This window comes from Macrosteles quadrilineatus, unplaced genomic scaffold (genome assembly GCF_028750875.1).
Source record: "Macrosteles quadrilineatus isolate MER2022 unplaced genomic scaffold, UCM_ALF_1.0 Scaffold_11__1_contigs__length_5352618, whole genome shotgun sequence".
Taxonomy (NCBI): domain Eukaryota; kingdom Metazoa; phylum Arthropoda; class Insecta; order Hemiptera; family Cicadellidae; genus Macrosteles; species Macrosteles quadrilineatus.
The window spans coordinates 3,325,400-3,345,986 of record NW_026542604.1 but is presented as its reverse complement, the minus strand read 5'-3'; the positions used below and the strand labels follow the sequence as shown (position 1 = coordinate 3,345,986).

The 20,587-nt window shown below is 35.4% G+C and overlaps 1 protein-coding gene across 1 annotated transcript in view; it reads right to left on the bottom strand.

Moving 5' to 3' along the window:
• Nucleotides 1-690: 690 nt before the first annotated feature.
• Nucleotides 691-20,587, bottom strand: part of LOC129004771 (uncharacterized) — a 35,447-nt gene continuing 15,550 nt past the window's right edge. Inside the window, exons 2-5 of the mRNA XM_054433398.1 lie at nt 15,395-15,481; nt 4,599-4,756; nt 3,957-4,082; nt 691-3,324 (exon numbers count right to left, since the gene is read on the bottom strand). Coding sequence (XP_054289373.1) covers nt 691-3,324; nt 3,957-4,082; nt 4,599-4,756; nt 15,395-15,481 — 3,005 coding nt within the window. The remainder of the gene's footprint in view (nt 3,325-3,956; nt 4,083-4,598; nt 4,757-15,394; nt 15,482-20,587) is intronic.

The following is a 20,587-nucleotide window of genomic DNA, read 5'->3' as shown; positions in this document are numbered from 1 at the left end:
GAGTGGTTCCTCAACGAGTTCTCCCAGCGAATACAGTGGCCTATCCACTAGGGCTCCATGAACAACCTTTTTAAATTTCGGCAGTTCCAATTTACGCACTCGAACTGGCAGAGTATTGAAAACCTTTATTGCAGAGCGGGGATAACTTTTTAGGCCTCTTTTATGCACGGCGTTTTCCGTCGGGCGGAATCTATCAGAATCTATCGGGCTTTCCGTCGGTGAGTGTTTTAACATGGGATCAAATGGGACCCTTTTATGCACGACGGAATCTCCGTCGCGTTTTAGAATTCCGTCGGAGGCCGACGGAGGACTTAGACTCCGCCGAGTTTCGGCGTTTCGTGGAGCGTGTTTTTACATAGGTTCAAATGGAACCCTTTTATGCAACTGCGTTTTCCGTCGGGCGGAATTTAGTGCTTCCAACCTACCCCACGCTCTGTCATCCACAGTATTGAAATCACCTACGGTAATCATTGTAAATAGAATATCATTATTCATTGTAATTGATTGAAGAGTACAAATAAAGTGATGTATTTAGGGGAAAAATTACTGCATGAGAATTAATTACATTTTTGTTTAAATCCGCGGAATAATACAAACTTACTGTTTCGTAGGAACTTCTCAAACTTTTCCCCATCATTTTGCAGCAACCCATATAGGTTTGTGAAAGCCCCATCCACCCTACGACTTTCATTAACCGGGTGTACGTACAGCCCACCTCCTTCGCCGTCGTCTATTTCTCTTCATGTACAAATAAGTACCTATACACCAATACACAAGGATCCATCTTGGGTCACTGACGATGGCAAAATGAACGAAGTTGGTAGCACTGACCACCCCCACCACGGGCATCAGCGGATTCCGCTCGGCGGAGAAACTGCATAAAAGGGACATCGATTCCGCCCGACGATTTCGCCCGACCGAAAACGCCGTGCATAAAAGAGGCCTTAGAGTGCGACTCAAGCGACAGCGTGGCATATCCAGGTCTTGTGCTCTTCTTGTGTTGTAGCTGTGCTGATATTCCCTTTTAGAATATTCTCCTTCACGTTCTTTAAGGAGGATAAGTATGTCATAAATGTATTGACTGTAGATGGTAAGTATCTGCTGATCTTTGAAAATAGGCCGGCAATGCTCAGTGTATTCCGAGGATGTTATAATTCTGAGTGCCTTTTTTTGGAGCAGCAGTACATCATGGGCTGCAGGAGCGTGTCCCCACAATACCAGTCCATACATTATATGGCTGTGGAAGAGGGAATGATACACAGTCTTTAAGTAAGGCTGCGTTATGATTGACCTAAGTTTCCTAAATAGGTACAAGACTCTGGAGAGCTTAACGCAGACTTTTTCAATATGGTAACTCCAGCTGCATTTAGAGTCAATCCAAAAACCAAGTAGCTTCACAGGTTCATCTTGATCTTCCTCCTCTCTAGTTTTGAGAGTGCATATCAGCGATTGCGTCTTGTCCTCATTTATCTTCAGTTTGTTAGAGATAAACCATTCCTTGGCTCGCGTCAGCAGTTGTTCGGACTCCGCTTTGAGTTCTGGTAGATCTCGGCCTCGAGAGAACAAGGTGGTATCATCTGCAAACAGCAGTGTGTGGCCGTTTAGCGACAAGTCATTGACCATGACTGTGAACAGTAATGGGCCAAGGACCGATCCCTGCGGCACTCCGTGCAGCAGTACACCAACTCTAGAGGAGGCCCCACTCAGTGATACAATCTGTTTCCGGTCTTCAAGGTAGCCCGCCAGTGTTTTAAGTACCATCCCACTGATTCCATACTTGCTTAGTTTAGCCACTAGAATGTCATGCGAGACCACATCAAATGCCTTGCTGAGGTCACATAAGTCGAGTTGGACGGACTCACTGTTTTCGAACGCATCAGTTATTATCTCAGCAAGGTTTAAAAGGGCTGTGGTAGTTGATCTCCCGCTTCTAAAACCATGCTGGGCATTGTTAAGCAGGTCGTGGGTTTCGAGCCACTCGACAAGCTGTTTCTTCATTATGGTCTCAAATACTTTAGAGAAAATCGGTAAGATGGAGATAGGTCGGAAATTCGCCAAGATTTTTGGGTCCCCCTTCTTATAAATAGGTATGGTCCTAGCAGTTTTAAGGCTATCAGGAAATATACCCTTTGAGAGGCAGGCATTCACTAACTTGGTGAGAGGTACCACAATGGTGTCAATCACTGCCTTTAATACAGAGCTAGACATCCCATGAATATCCTGGCTTTTTGAGTCTTTAAATCTTTTAACTATGTTTAAAACTTCAGCAGGACTCACTTCTCTCCATTTTGCAAATTTGCGAGCTGGCGAACGGTCTATCATAGCCTCTGTAGGGTCAGTAGGCAAGACAGGTAAATCGGCAATTACACTCTCTGCCACTTGAACAAAATAGTCGTTCAGTTCATCAGGTGTTGCCTGTATCTTAGGCCCTGGGCTTGGCTTACGGTGTTCATTTACTATTTCCCAGGCTGCTTTGCACGTGTTATGGGACTTTCTGATTTGTTCAACATTACTTAGTTTTTTGGCTTCTTTTACACTAGCACTGTAATCTCTTTTTGCCCTACAGTATAGGGAGAAGAACCTTTCTTTCCTATCCACATCTATGGCAGCTTTGTAGTGATCATGAAACAGGAGCGTAAGGGCTCGCATTTTAGCAAGTTCCGGAGTGTACCATTCCTTAATACTAGGCCTACCTTTTTTAGGGACATTTCTCTGTCTAAGCTTTGTATTTGGCTTGAAGACTCTAACAGGAAAAACTTCGTCAAACTTATCTTTAAAAGTACTAAAGAAAGCATGGAACGCTCCTTCTGGATCAGAGTGAAGGTTTGGAAAATCCCAGCCAGTATGTTCCAGCTCACCATAAAACAAATGGAAATCATCCTTACTAACTAGTCTCTTTTCTATTACAAAACTAGCTAACCAATCATGTTGTTCACTCACCCTTTCAGTTGTCAGCCTCAATACCACTGCATCTTGGTCAGCCACAAGTGAGTTTTTGACTTCCACCTCACAGTCCCATGAGTCGATGTTGGTAGCAGCAGCATCCAAGCAGGCCTCGCCACGGGTAGGGAGTCTTGAGGTTATATATAGACCATGGCTACGTAGAAGATTAGCAAAAGTGGCCTCCTCTCTCGATGGACGCTCCAGATGGATGTTGAAGTCCCCGCAGATTACTATTTTACCAGCCTCAAATCTAAGAAGGTGTTGTAGACAATTATCCAATTGTTGAAAAAAAGTTTCCAGATCACCGTCAGGGGAACGGTAGACTGCCACAATAATAGTTGATATTTCAAGTACCTCCACAGCAGCAAGTTCAAGTGAAAGCTCAACACAAAAGATGTCCAAATTTATTTGTTTACAATTATATTTCGTTGATGCAAAGATGGCTACTCCACCGTTTTTATGTACATTTCTACAGAATATGTTCACTATGTGAAGGCCAGACAAGGATTTATAGAAGTCCCATTCATCCGCAGAAAGCCAATGTTCCGAAACACACAAAAAATCACAATCAACCTCCTCTGTAAAAAGGGAAACTAGGTTAAATTTAGTTCTCAGGCATTGGACGTTAAGAATCACAATTTTGACTTCACAGTTTGTGCCTAGGCCTGCCTCAGCTTCCTTATTTGGCCCATTTTGTCCATGTCTTAATCGTGGCCTAGGCCTAGTGGTTGCGTCACTTGTTAAGTTTATGTTGTTTGAGTCCTGTACACTGTGCGCCCTAAAAAAGAATTGGGCTTTGTCACTGCTCTTACACCACGTTTGGAGGGAATGAAATTTCGAACTAAAACCCCAGTAGGCCAAAAGTTTGGATTTAGAATCTCGGTTGAATATTTTTCTGGCAAACCAATTTTGAAAGATTTGTAGGTCTTGAATTTAAATTTGGTGCTTAGTTCTTCACAGTCAATTTGAGTTAGGCCTAGTCCTATGCCTTTTCCTATTAGGTAGTTTTGTACTTCTTCACTAGAAACGTCAGGTGATATTCTCGAAACAAAGAACAACGCTTGTTTGCAGGCTGATTTGAGATTTGTCGTCACTCTGTTTGTTCCGATGATAACATCGTTTTTCTTCTGCTGAACAACCTGTGAATAGTTTTTCTTGTTTTCCGTATCTACTTCACACCTCTGCGTTGATTTCACGGTGTTTGCATAGGAAATACGAGTAGCTTTCGAGGAAACTTCCACGTCTTTGAGCGAGCTTAAACTATTTCGACTATCACGCACGTCGTCATCATTACAATAAGTTTGGTTATGATGATTTAAATTTTCATTTTCCTTATGTTTCATTTCTTGATCCATCACCATGTTCGTCAGTTTCGTTCCATTTCCATTCCGCCGTTCCTCTGTCACCAGTAGAGTAGTGTCTTTGTTTCTTTCCGAGGTTTGCTTTTTTTGGTTTCCATGTACCTCTACTGCCACTTGAATGTTGTCGCTGTTTATTTCGACGAATGGGGAATTAGATACTTGGTCTTCAATCCGAGTCGCTGTTCCTGACGCAATCGTGACGTCACCTTCATTCAAAAACAAGCTGGTATTGTTTGTCTGATCATGTTCCTTAACCTCATATTTATGGATATTTAGTAATTGGTTTAATCCTACCTTTGTTTTGATACTCTGAGTCAATAAAACATTTAGTTTCTTTTCTAGGACCTCACCTAATTTTTGAAATGATCTAACACAATTCTTCATTTCACTCAGTTCTTCCAACAGACCAGTTTTTGCCTGTGCGACATGGTTTTTCAACTTTGTATCACACCCTGGACAAAACCATCGAACTAGGTCTTCAATTTTACGAATTTCATTAAACTTTTTAGCATTTATGTTCAAACACTTGGCATGGTGCCACGAACCACAATATCCATCGCATAATAGACTTTTTTCCTCATCAGCACATAAAATCTTACATACCGGGCACACCAACACGTCCACCTTATCCGCCATTGCCACTGCCACTGCCAAGGTTAGGTACTCCAATGGTGGGTTACCAAAAATATAATTCTGATTTATCATTCTAATTTATCGGTATAACTCACTTAATAATAATTCCTTTACTGGTTTTAATGGTAGAAAATGTTTGTAATGCTTCGTGTAGGCATTAAATATTTTTCTCATTAAGTATGATGAGAAAATATTTTATATTTCTGTTTTAATAACACTAGAAACACCCAAGTTTACTAAGCCCCCGTATGTTCTGATGATGATCGGTGCAGCTAGTCCTATTCCATCACCGTTGTAACATATTTTCCATGTTATACATGTACTTTCGAGGTAGATATAAGAAACGTAAAAAGATGTATTATATTACATATGTATAGTACTTTATTTATCATGGTCATTTATTATATCTATATTAAAGTTTGAGCCATTAACAACAGCAACAGTTATAATAAAAAATAATAATAACTAATAAAAAAAATAACAGTTTACTTATTCTCCATAAGAATAACATGGAAATTTTAAATTTAAAATATTTTGTAATTTTCGCCGTAACTATTAGGCGCATAACAACGCTTCAATATACTACATTATTTGTTTTTTTGAGCTCTACAAAATGCTTTGGAAAGAAATTGGGAAAAAGTAAATCGGTCCCGGGTCAAGGTTACTACGGTAATAGTACTACGGTAATAACCCATGAGTACTACGGTAATAGCTTATTCCCTATATGGGAAATTTGCTAAAATCAAACTAAAATCAATCATGATAAATGCAAAGGAAACATATTTTAAATGTTTCATTTATTATAGTGACTGGAAAAAAATAATATTATATTTTGTAATATCTAGTTCTTTGAAAGAGACAAATATGCACATATAGTATTTAACTAGTTCCGTTACGTTAAGAAGAGATTACTTGATGATCCGTAAATGAATATTAGAAGCAAGTCTAGATGAAAAATATTTCAATTACGGTTATTCCGGCGTAGCAGTAATCCCATTTACAGTAATGGAACCGGCGAGAAAGTTTCAAATGTTGGAGTTTATTTTAGTGTATATTATTTTTTCCCATTAACATTATATTCAGGAAACATCTTGTTAGACCAAATTTACTGAAATGTTACTGCAAAAGTGATTGACGAAATTAATATTTTAAAAGTTATGTTTAAACAATTTATTTTTTTATTTTAGACGAATAATATAGTTTATTACACAGGCAAAAAGTGTCTTTTCAACAATAGCTCATTTTCCATGAAACATGACCTCGGGTTGAAAAGAGTCACTTTAGGTGATGAAATAAATTGTATTATTAAACACTTCAATTTCATCTTCAATAAAACCTTACACTCTTCTATATGTCATGCAGCTCTTTATAATATGTTTCTTCTTATGTCGTGCTGTCCAAAATCAAAGAACATACGAGAAAATTGAATACAAGAACTATTACTGTATTCAATATGTTCTTACAATAAGTATTTTTTTTTTCAATATGTCGGTTAATAATAGAGACATAATGGACTGTTAAATAACTGTGAAGACAATTACCAATGAATATTTTTTGTATTTTTATTGACACAATGTGCCGTTGTAGAAATGTATTGGAAGAGGATATTTGACGAGTCTATGGATGTGGAGAAAGTAATTACGAACACAATGAAACTACAAACATAGTTACCACCACAAAGAGTGCGATACAGTACCTGTTTACATTACGACTCCATGATACAAAGCTAAATGGAACCAAAACGCCAACTTCAAACTTTTATCTATACTTAACTCATGTTTAATTAACTGCGGAATGAATACTAATATGAAAATGTAACCGGAGAGTTATATTCTATAGTAATAGTCAATGATTAAAGAAATTCCCTTAAGATTGGCTATTTTGATGATTTTGATGATTGGCTAGCTGAAGACAATTTTAAGTATGTCAATTTATACTTGTAAATGTGATACTGTAAATCAAACATTGTTAAAAGATGGAATAAAAATTATATACGTAGCATTAGCAACAATTAATGTTGGACTTTCCAATTATTATAGCTTATTTATTGTTTTGCCACATTTTGTTTTGCCCTACTATAAAAAAAACGACGTTTTCAAACACAATTTCTTGCCTGTCACCTGCCATTATTACCGTAAAACAATATCTTGCATATGAGTTCTTGGCCCTTTTAAATATCTTGCATATGAGTTCTAGGCCTTTTTAATATCTAGTTCTTAGAAATTGTTACGAATTGTGTCACTCATCCTACACTCATCTCCATTCATACTTGGCTTAAAATACCTACTTTGTATGGTCGCCATTTCATTGAAAAGTAATAAAGTACGATGGATTTAAAAGTATTTTTCATAGATAATGCAAATAACACGACAAACGTGAAAGGCTTTGATTGAAACCGATAAAACTATTTCATAAAACAAAACCTGATTCTTTCACATTTAAAAAACGTATAAAAACTACAACATGATTGTCTATGACAACATGACAATTGTTATTGGGCCATTCTCGAAGAAACATAGTGAGAAACGTGTTGGTTTGTGAAGACTAGCAAGATTCTGGAGAAGGCATTGTTAACAGGGGAAGTCCCCGTGGAATCGCACACAATGCACGCCTTAGGGCAAACTCCTTCTACCTATATCTTAACACGTTCCGACTCTTGGGGATTGTAATACAAGATATTTTCTTAGTTTACTATTTATATATTAAAACATCTTTTGCTTATAACATGGAAATAGTGTATAGTTGGTTATTTAGGATATTTAATTTAGGATATAAATATATATATTTAAGATATTATATTTAGTTGAATTAATTAGGATATTTATGTATGTAGAGGGTGTTTGTTTGTTTACTATCAGTTTCTTGCTATTTAACCTAATTTTTACTTGATTAACTGAATCTAACCTTCATGTAGGCCTACCATCATTCTTCTTTATATAAAAAAGTGAAGCATACATTTTAAATGTACTCGTACCGTTAATATATATTCGTTTACGTAAAATGCTTGAAAACGAAATATCATTCAAAGGTTTTTGCATAATGGCGAGAAAACTGCATTATCCAAAGTCAATGGGTTCATTAGCTGTGTGAGTTACGTTAGTTTTATAGAACCCACGAGTCAGTTATTTTAAGAACGTCAAAAAATATTATGGAAGCTCGAAATATATTCCTTTAAAACTTTCTGGCTGTTTTAAAATATCATTTACCAAATTTATAACATAATATGTTATGCACCATATTATGCACCTATACATTTTAATAAAAGAAAACCATGCAACAGTATTATTAGTGTTAAACAGTAAGTTGTAGTGTTCCCAGGATAGAATTGCTCTTGAAAATAGCGAAACGTGTGATTTTATTATATAGCCAGTAAACCTAACCTAAAAAACAAAATTTAAGTATAACTTTTGAAAAACTTTTCAAATAATGAATTCGTCTGATAGTGCTTTGTAGACTGATTTTGTACGTTCTAATGGGTTTAGCGGAAGAATTTAATAAAAGCAATATTCGTTCTTGTCGGCGTTGTACAGGAATTCCATAACGTTGGTTACCACAGCACACCCCGGTAGGATGGGTGTTTTGTGATGTATTGGGAATCATAATGGTGATAAACAATGGATTAATAAAATTAAAACAAAATCAGATAAGGTTATGAAACGAAAACTTATGTAAACTATATCTTAGGCAAACTATCCTTTAGTTTTATTATCTATTCGCCTTTTAGCGAATTTCCCTATACGGAAGTAGCTATTACCGTAGGTGGCACGGTAAGACTTGGGCCCGGGACCGATTTCCTTTTTCATTTTGATGTCTGAAGAGGCCAAAAACACCATTCGTTCAAATGGTGATATATGTGTTTATATATTGTCCGATATTGATGAAATTTGTTTTAAAGGTGTAAGGCGGGATAAACTTGAATGTGTTCGCGAACCAGCATGATCGGACCATGGGAACGGTGTTTTACGGGAGGTTTTATGGGTAAAAAAATGGGTTTTCTCATTTTTGACCATGAAACCCAAAATCTACCAACTTTTCTCTAGACCTATTTACAGAGCTTAAACAAAAAATAATTTAGTATATGAAAGTGTTTTTGTAGGGTTATTGGTAACGGAAAAAATTCAAAAATTTTAAATTTAAAATTCCCTATTCTTAAGGAGAATATTGTAAACTGATGTACTTCGCTTGTTTAGGGATATATGTTGATCAAACTTGGCAAATTTATTTATTTTATACGAAGCTATTAATATTTTACTAAAAAATGCACTTTATCTTGGAAGTGGACATTCGCTTTATCGGCAGGTTTGCTGCGGCGGGGGTATTCATCTCATTCAAACCGGCAGTATTTATGAAATTCAAAATTATTAGATGAATTGTTATATGAAGTACACTACAGTAAAAACTTAAAGATATATATATTTCGCAAGGTAGAGTAAACAACAAATACGCGAACGGTTGTACCTTCAAATGCCCAACATGTCAATGTATAATACATCAAGATACTTAGTCAGTCTCTTACAGCTTTATTCCACTATTGAAGTGCTGACGTATCAGCTCAAATTATATTATTGATTTTGCGTCAGCCTGCCATATCATCGTAATATGTAGGATGTATTCTATTGATACAGTCAGTCAATACAATATAGACCTAAATCTTCCTTCGAACAGACGTAGTGTTACAGCGTTAGTAACGGATGTTAAAGCCATTTTTTAGTCAGCGAGGCTTTAAGGAAGAATTACAAAAATAAACGTTTCAATCTTTGAAAAACTTTTTTGACCGTCGGTTAAAATTGGTCGAGATCAACGATAACCGCGGGCCACGAAACCCCGTACTCGTGAACCGCCTCTAAGAACAACACAATTGTCTAGATGGTAGTTGTAGTGCTTGCCTTGAAATTTTGTATATCGGTTCGATAGAAAGCGACGGATATTTCCTGGGCATGTCATTTTGTCATTGGGATATCAATTCAATAATGTTATATATCAAAAGGTCAACTTTTAATAGTAACGAAACGTTTAAACTGTTTCCTTGCAAAGAACGTACAAATGCTAATGTCGAAGAAGGCAGTGTTGTTTAGATACCCTTTGAGCACTCGTTTTTGTTTTGTTTTTTTTAACGAAGCACTTACTCAAAAGGCTTAGATAATGTATTTTAAATTTTCAACTACAATCAATAGTTAAATGCTAATACGTATGTAACAATATGTGCAATAAAACAAATTAAATGCGTATATTTTACATTGTAAAGATTTTGGATGGGCTAAGGATGATTTAATTAATTATATTCATATTCATTATTATGCCTTCGTCATTGACCCTGAGCACGGACAACATGCTGCAAGTCAGAAAACAGCTGGTGTCTTCAAATCACACCGATTTTTCATCACCATCTCTACCACCTTGCTAATGACGGTGAGTATAGAAATAGACCTGTAGCTTGAGATAATGGCATGGTCACCTATTTTGTCCCATTTTACTAATTACTAATTACTAAATACTAATTTATATTTTCACCATAAAATCTATAAGTTATTATTTATTTGATTTATGAAGCCCACGGATATCACTTAGTTAATTAACAATACAAGCCCAAAGTCAAGGACAGCTGGGCCCATTTTCAAACTTTAAGAATTCATTAACCTCAAGATTAAACCTCCTATCCAATTACGAGGTGAACTCAATAACACAGCTATGTCATGTAAAAAGTGACAATTGCATGATAACATTGGTTGCAGCCAACACACAAGTATTACATGTTTATGGACTGTTTGTGTGAATACGACAAACATTGAAAAACGTACTACTTTTTATCTACTCTTGCTTATAAAGAACTTTATATATTAGAAACATTACCAGCTAACAATCATCAGCACCATAGGGACATACGGTTCTGCTTAAGTACAGCATGTGCAACTTATTGTGTAGGTAGTCAAGTGCTCACTTTAAATCTTAATATCATTGGTTCGATTCGAAAGATACATTCTAGGGCCTAGCTAGACCATACATAATTTATCACTGGGTTACAAATCAATGGTTTTGTCGTCAAGGTCGACGTTAGACCACGTATACATACCCGAACAGAGGGGTAGGTTATGTACCGTTACCTTAACATAAAATATAAAAAATCTAGTACCGTTAAAAACAAAAACACAAATCATTAACCAATTTCATTCAAAGGTTCTAGGTCCATTTATATACCAAATAATCATTATAACTACGATGTTTAACTTATATTTAACTTAAAAATTATATAAAAGTGCAAAATAGTATAAACTGACCAGTGTGATGTTGTTGTGTGACCGTGGTTATGACCTCTATCATCTAGTCTACACGATACTACTGGGTGAGGTCGATGAAGACACCACCTGTGTCAGAGGCACATTAATAATTCACCCTACCTGCCCGCCATAACGACCGCTAATTGAAATATACATGTGCAACACGATCCTAGCGCTTAGTTTAAAATTCGTTTACAGGAGCGACTAAATATTTGAACGTAATTATAGCTAGCTTTGTAGTTTCAGGAATATTCCGTTTAACGTTGTAAGAAGTTCAAGGTCGACTATTCTTTTATTATCGTCAATCCATTTGTATCTGATTTTCCTTAAAGGAACTGTATACATTGTTTCTAAAGTCGACTTTTCTGTTAAAGAGGATCAATATTTTGTCGAATGTTTTTTGGATGGCATGGTCTAGTATTACTTTATGTCAATGTAAATGCCATTTAGTATGAAAAGTATAATTTGTCCTCATAGTCACAAAAGATAACCCAAGAAATTCCTTCAGTAAAATTTACTTGTGTAAAATTAAACTATTACAGTTGTGGTTCAAACATTGTATGAGCTCTGCCATAAGTGTTTGTAGCGCTCGTTCAAGTTTGGGGATAGCCCAACTCCTCGCGGTGGTCAGATTTTGGTCGAGGAATGGTTTTATCATAGAATTCTTTGGTTTTATGGCCCCAAAAAGGTCCAGTCCAACTCCGCATGGTAGTCACCTTTATAGCCCAAATCCTCCCGAATGCGATATGTGACCTCTACGCAACCCAAAAATATTTTACTTGTACTTGTTAATGTAAAGTAGATGTAAAGTAGATTACAGTTAATGTAAAGTATAATTCAAAAATCAATGTGTTTTATAATAGTGTAATGTATAGACAGATCTTTCTTGAAGACATTGCTGTAAAAAAGAAATTAAAATTTATGAAATTAGAGGGAGTATTCATTTCCTTTAAGGCAATTAAACATAAGATTTAATTAAATATTTAAATATTTTTATTAAATGTTATTTAATAAATCGATTTATTAATTAAATTTTTACATTTATGGTTCTTGAGTTGAAACATTACAGTATAACGATTAAGAAACTTAATGTTAGACGGATGGTGAAATACAGGGAGAAAAATAACAAACCTGTTTGGAAAAATAAAAATAGATTCTCGCATTTACCAGACGTTGTGTAGTGACAAGAATGTCCGTTAGGGTGCAGAGTTGTGAATCTCCAACCGAATAGTGCTGCTCGTACCAGCTGTGGTGAACTCTGGAACTACGTAAAGATCCTTTAACTCAGTGTTTCCCAACCTTTTTCCGTTCAGGGCACACTAACTAGAACAAGTTTGTAGTCACGGCACACTTGTCTACAAAATATCGTTGGTTAAAATTACATTTAGTAAGTGCATAAAAGACTCTTTTTTTCAATTACATCTTACTCCGTAAAACCTATTTTTTACTAGTAAATATATAGCCTATATATATATAAGGTAAAAAATATAAAACTCACATTTGTTATCTAACATGTGTACATTATTTATTGTTTATTAAGTGGAAAGTTTTAAATAATAATAAAACATTGAGCTTGATAAAAATGTCGTATGAATTTACCAATAATGGGTGAGAAATATTTAATAAACCGTGGTTGAGTTCTAGTGGGAAATTTGTGCTCGACGTTTGCTCATTAAAAGTTTCTTTCTTGATCAAAAATTTTTTAACTACTTAAAATTTCGCGGCACACCTACAGAGGCCTCCCGGCACACTGGTTGGGAAACACTGCTTTAACTTTTACAGCCGAATAGCTTAAAAATATTTATTTTAATTACTTTATAAAAAGTGTGACGTACCTAAATAGTACGAATTTAAAGCTGGGTATGAATGCAGGGTGTGTGTAACGTAATAGCACAGACAATAATAGTATATTACGTTACTAGTCCTGAAAATAAGTGTTTACCGGACGAGTGTGGTCGTTCCCGTGCGAGACGAAGTCGTTCCCGTGCGAGACGAAGTCGAGTACGGGATTACCATACGAGTCCGGTACACACATTTTGGACGAGTTACGTACGATAGTTTACGCCATACTACTTAATCCGTACAAATCCTTATATATTTCCACCAACTAAAGGACTAAAAATCACTAGTCATGAGAGGTTATGTTTTTGTTTATAACCACTAATTGCCACGAAAATACAGTATAATCAGCTGATTGGTGTCCGGTAAAACTCATTGCAGAACAGTATTACGCAATGAAACCCCATTTGAATAAGCTGGCGGCAAACAGCTGTTTTCTGGACTAAATCCTTGCGTGGAAAGTTCATCAAAATAATGTAGTGTGGCGTAAAATGATTTTACCTGCGGAACTTTCTTAATTGAGATCAGAAATTGCTTTATGCAGGACCTCTCCAGGACAGTTAGGCCCAGTTTCATACCATAACAAGTATACCTTACTAGCGTACAAAATGCTTAAAATTAAAGATGTAAACATTTAAACAACATTGTAATAACTGTCACTGACAACTCTAGAATCGATTACCTGAATACAAATTGCGTACCTTGTCGTAATTGTCCTCAAAAATACGAGTCGTTTTATTGTTCAGAATCCTCGTTATCGTTTTATTATATATTCCTGAAATTAATAAGGTAATCTTGGCATTGAAATTAACCCAAAACGATAGAGCAAAGATAAACATAATCAAATCTTGATGTTCCTACATCACCTGGCAAAGTGGGCTTCCTTGTACTGATTAGTGATTATAGCACAGATAGTTGTTAATTGCTGCATTTACTTACTTTTACCGCACTCTTTTTAATTTGACCACTCTATTTTTTGCCACACTCCAGTACCTATTGAAACCAAACAACACAAAACAGTTTAATTTTATTAGGCACGTAATACTTGTACTCTTGAAAATAAGTTGGCAGCACTTAAAGATGCTACGACAACGACCAGCTGATGAAGTGTTTCTCATTTCGTTCAACGCTCGGATTTAACCTAACCTAAAAACATTTTTTATAGTGTTTGAAAGACTATTTCTATGCTTTATAGTAACTGTAGGAAAAATATAATGTGTAACACGGGCGCAAATTTCCTTTGCTGCACTCGAGAAACTTTCCACACTCTAGAAACTTTCCACACTCTGACACTCACACATTTATCTCATATGCAGCAAAGTGCCGCTTCGCACACTAGTTACACAAATAACTATTTCGTACCTAAACTATTCGACAAATTTAACAATATCCTTATAAAAATATATCTTGAACCAATACTTAAAATGCCAATGCGAAAACCATCCAAGCTAAAACAATGGTCCACATTGGTATTGTGAATATGAAACAAAGTTATATTGTTGACTTTTGTATCCTTTGCCCTGGATCGGTTCAATGGAGAAACTGCCTGAAAGCAATCGCTGTGAAACTTTTGAACCAAAGAACATGTTTATAACCAACCAGGTTAACGTTTACACATACTTCATGTCTATTTGAAATTTCTGTTATCCAATGCAAGCTATAAAATGTATTTAGTACAGTAGTAATGTAATATACTAACAAACGATACAATTTTTCTTGAAAATGTAATAAAGATCTGTGTTTTTGTGTTTTTTATTCCTCTCCAAACTGAGATGAATTTAGGCCATACACATTCTTAAACACAGCTATACGCATTTTTAGGTGCGTATTTCAAGATGATTGCGAATGAAAATGAGTGTAGAACATGAATTAACAAAGCAAGATTGTCTCTTGGGTGATGCAATTGTTTGAAATGTTAATCAGCTATTTTGATAGCTAGAACCGTTAAAAGATATCAAATTAAAAAGACGACTGGCCAATAAAAGCTGGGTTCAGTTTCAAAACTTAAAAATTTAACTTTTCTCAGAATCAAACCAGCGGTAATTCTGATAGAGAGCACCATTATCACAAAGCTACCCCGCGGTTAAAAAAAAACTTAAATATAGGTTTGTCGTTCTTAACTATCAACAATATCTTTTGAATTTTTTTAAAGTTCTTTAAGTAATACATTTTTAAACTTACCTAAGAGTGAAAATTTTTTTAACTATTGATAGTACATATACAAAGGTCAATGGTTAAAGCTACCTAAATTATGCATAAAATACACCCGCCGCGCCACATCAGACCTGCAAACTAAGCGAATTTCCATTTGTTTCAATTGATTGTCACTAAAATATTACTTACCTTTGGCCTTGCCAAAGAAACTTCTCCACTCTTCTCTATTCTCCACTGCCTCAGGAGTAGTGCCCAACACAGTCACTTCCTTCAGCACTAAAATATAGCGAGTGAAATTTAAATAGCGTAATATGAAATAGGTGAACTTGATCACAGTATAATCTATCTATCTATATATTAATAGGCAAGCATGTTTCTTTAAAACCTTTTTTCTCAGCTCGTGTGCATCGCAGGGAAAATCTACGCATACTGTTGGAAATATATTTTCCTGTAGATGTGCAGAATGCTTTTAAAAATTAAAATAGGCTAACAAATAAGAACAAAAAATGATTTTGAAAACTTCAAAAAATTAACATGGACCATATGGGTTGCCATGATGGTGACGAAATAACAACAAAATGTAAACAGAAAATCAAAACAAATGGAAGAAATTCCAATCACATGTTTTTTTACAGCGTGGGGAGAAAATAGAGAAGTCTGTACATTAATTACTTTTGGTCGAGTTTCGACCACAGGACGACCACTAGTACTTATTTAATACGCAAGCAGGATTTTTGTGACAATTACTCCTCCGAAACTACTAAACCGATTGACATGTTTTTGGTGTCATTGGAAAGAGCGTAACGTGAAGTTGTGCAGGAAACTTTCTTTTTAGGTGAATAATTAGAGAGTGAGGCCCTGGAGCCCTTTAAAGTTTCGTATTTCTCCATAACATTAACATGGGAAACAAAAATTGTTTTGGAACTCCAGCTGTTGTCAGAAATCAAATATTAATAATTGGTCTCCATGGAAGCATGAGAAAATTCACAATGTTTACATTTGCTTTAACATTTAACTGTAAACAACCAGAACTGTCAAATGCATATTTCACAATTTCAGACAGCTGATCCAAAAAAATAAAACAACTATGTATATTATTTAATCTTAAACTTTATGATGGATTATTTATTTCAATGATTATGAAACAGATTTTTCCCGTTGCGAAGCAAAAATTAAAAGTGAGAAGAAGAACATATGTTAATTGTAAACACTCAATGTGTAAATTATCTATGTTGTATTAAAAATATGTATAGTTTTGGATGTTGGTTTTTGTTTAATGATATAAGTTATTAATTATAGAATTTTTATTTTAAGGATTTGGCATATGAGTATGCCTATGATGAATAACACCATTTCAGAGTTCTGCCAGTTTTTGCCTAACCCAGTTCTGTAGCGTTTAAAGTAGCCTACACCTTATTGTCTAAAAATTGGCTAAATAACTTATATCTCAATGTACGGTACATTATAAAAGCTGACTGCCTTTTTACGTTGACTTAAATTGTAAGCTTACCTTTTCCCGTCCATGGGCAGTTTGATAGTTAAAAATTAACCCTTTAAACTGGAATAGGACTGTTATGTAAATTGTGAGTATTTCCATTAGTTAATAATCTTTTAGTTGACTATTTTCAAATCATCGGAAATTATGACTGTTATTAGTTTAACATAATTTTCTCATGCTTCCATGGTGACCAATTATTAATATTTAATTTCTGACAACAGCTGGAGTTTCAAAACAATTTTTGTTTCCCATGTTAAGTTATTTGTTTATAAATAACTCCTGTACTTCTTTGTAATTGCTCGATTTCGAGCAACACGTACACTAGTAATGAGAAAAATAAACTACAACAAACCGTTTGCTTATTCTCCAAGAACAACATGGGAATTTCAGATTTAAGGTCCGATTCCTATCCTACGGCTGTTACGACTCTAGTCGCGTGGCTCCAGTCGTTCGTTAAAAGGTGATTTAAGAGTATTTTCTCATTCAGAGACATCTTCATAAAGTATTGGGGATTCTTGGTGTTGAAAACGTATGGGTGATAACGAACCAGTTCCATCATCTATGAAGGTGCACACCTCAAACTCCGTATGTTAACTATAAATTCGTTACAGCCGCGCGACTGAAGCGACTGAACTGCTCACGAAGCAGTCCAGTCGCGACGGCTCTAGTCGCGCGGCTCCAGTCGCTCTAGTCGCGCGGATGTAGACGCTCGACAGGAATCGGGTGCAATTTGCATTAAATCAGTCATTTATTTCAGCCGCGCGGTTAGAGTCGTAACAGTTTCAGGATAGGAATTGGACCTTTACAGTTTATTTGTAATTTTTTCGTTGACCATAAGCGTAAAACAAATCTTAAATGTACATAAATAATTTATTATACAAATATTTTTAGGAACAAGTTGAGATTTCTTTTGTTTCGAAGGTAAAAATGGGAAATCCCTTTATTACCCAAAAAAAGTCCCATTCTCGCTGTCCGACGGTATCCGATTATGCTGGTTCAATTTAGTAGGTTTAAAAGTTTGTACCAAATTTAATCAAAATCGGTTCTTTTTTCCTCGAGTTACTGCCTTTGTTGTGTGTCAACGGAAAAACACAACAAAAAATTGTTCTTGAGTCTATGGACTTAGAGACCCACGAAAATATAATATTAACAAAAATTAAATAAATATAAATGGTTGAGGGAAATGCGTCTCTTATTCTAACTCACCCTACCAAGTGGAAAGCCCCCCCTTCACCCTTTATTCGTCTGTACTTGAAAATAGCAAACAAGGGAAACCATGGCTTAGGCTGGCAATTGTGATAAAGTTTTGTGGTGAAACGAGGATTTGTTCTCACGGAATTTCTGCTGTGGGTTTGTGGCTTGCAGAGTCATTTAAACGTTTTATATTTCAAACGTCACAAACGATCAGATATAAAAAGACACCGAGAAAAACCAATTTGCTATCATCAATTGGCAAAATAAATATAGCTGTTAATATATTGCTTTCTAGAATAAATAGAACAATATTTTTTAATTTTAAAATAAATGTAAAACCTTGCACACGCTCGATCATTCCTCTATATTATTAAAAAGCCTACGCTACATTAAACTTGTGAACAAAAATCCTTTTTTTATTTAAGACTAGCTGTGTGCCCGTTCTACGCACGGGGATCTTATCATAGTCAGTTAAAACCTTCTTATATAAAGCACAGCAGTTGGTTTGCATACTTTCAGATATGCTGACAAAACTATTCCTTCGCAAATACAGTATCTGACAGTTTCAAGCCAAAACTAATGCTTCGCAATTAAATGTCACCCGGATCTTGTTGGTCCATATGTTATATCCAATGATTAAACTAAATAAACGGTATCAGCATTCTGACACATACTTTCTCCCATAAGTTTGTCAACAACCTTTATCATGTGTAAGCGGTGAGAGTAAATATACGGAAATGGGATTTGTACAATTTTGTTCAGAATTTAAAGGACTATAGCATAATGGGTAAAAGTAGGCCTATTTAAGGTACTACCTCAACCTCTTAATTTAACACTTTATTCGGGTTGACATTTTCATTATCAAGGCGCTCTTGTCCTTTCCGTGAAACATTGAGAAACAAGGACATTAATGCGTTACCATCATACTTACACACAAAAATACCGAACTTAATTAGGGAATCTGCTACGCTTTAAGCATAAAAAGGTACATACAAAATTAGTACTTGAAATCTTTGTTAATGCCATAAAATTTGATCATAACAATTTATATTTGCTTGGACCGGAGATGACTCGAAATTCTGTCGAAATGCTATCTGAATCGGTTTGCTATATGAAATGAAGTACAGTAGGCCTACAATTGACGATTTAGATTGGTAATTTGTAATAAAAATTACCAAAATAGGCCACGAACTATTGATACATAAACAACGTCCAAAGTGTTTGAACAATTCATGATGGTTTGCTGAATAAATGTTTTACTAAAATGCGTTATAGTTTTCTTAGCATAACATTTTAGGATCCAGACAGAAAAAGCAAAAATTATACAGTTAAGACATCAATTAAATTGAATAGGCCTACGCCTGTAATAAATAAGGTGCAACACCAACGATAACTAATTTGTAAATTACTGTGATGTGTTGGTACGTAAAAATGATTCTTGCTGCTACTAAAGGTTAAAAGAAAAAGAACCAGTAGCCTACCGTACCAAAAACCAACGTTTACAGTTAAGAACTGTAGTACAGCCGACCAATTATATGCGTTAATCAAGGTTATTGATCTCTTGGTTTTGGATTTTCTCGTAAAAAGTTATCGGCAATCAAAGTTATTTCCCATTAATTGCTTTATTTGTACACAACTCTTAATGTAAACTTATCGGTGTCAGTTTGAAAAAAAACCTTATACAACATAACTTTCTGTTATTTAATAGATTACGAAACAATGGTTGCTGGTATATATATTAACATTATAAGGAAATGTGACAAAAATCACACAACGTTGGGTTTTTGGACGTTTATAATTTTATTTCTTAAGTACCTAGGTAGGCCGTGTATTCTATGGAAAAGTACCGGTATCAAGGATCGTTGTCGAAAGGGTTGTTATAAATAATTGGGTAAGCATACGTACCACACGTACCCAAGAGAAGGGCTATGGGCCTATTGGCTGTATGGTCCAGCGATTGCATCACACGGTGAGTAGGAACTATTGACTTTATATAGTCAATGGTAGGAACAGAAAGTGACACATTGGAAAATCGAGTTCAGCATCATCCGTAAACCTCTGTTACAATCACCCACTGAAGTTGTAATTTTTTGCTTTACACTTTACACAACCGCTATTGAAGAGCCGTCAATGAGTGGAACATTGTTTCTAAGCTATTGGCGACGGTCATTAGTAAATTTAAGTTTCCCAGCCGTATACAACACTGATTCAATCTTGATTCAATGTCTTCTTTCTGTTTATCAAAACTCCAAAACAATTTTATACACATATTTCTGGTTCCTGACCTGGATGATGCCTACTTATTTAATTTACGGTTACACTATATTATTCCACTTGCGATTAATTAAATCCTTTATGTAATAAAAACGTTTTTAATCTCACTTGGATGGGATTTGCCTTCAAAACGTGATCGGAAATGGTTGTGGTGTTTGTAAACAACATTTGTAAACATTTCAGTGACAGCTAGAAAAAATAATCTTGATCCGAACAGCTGTTCGTTGTTTCATAGATGATTATGTGATACAAATTGGAAGAAAACTTGACAAAAATCGCACAAAACTGCTTTTTTGAACGGCCGTAATTTTAATTACAAAGTAGTGAGACTATATTTTAATGGCTAAAGACACTCTCGCCAATCCAGTGAATACATTAAAATGACTTGGGTCTTGATAGGTACTCTCGTTTTCCTG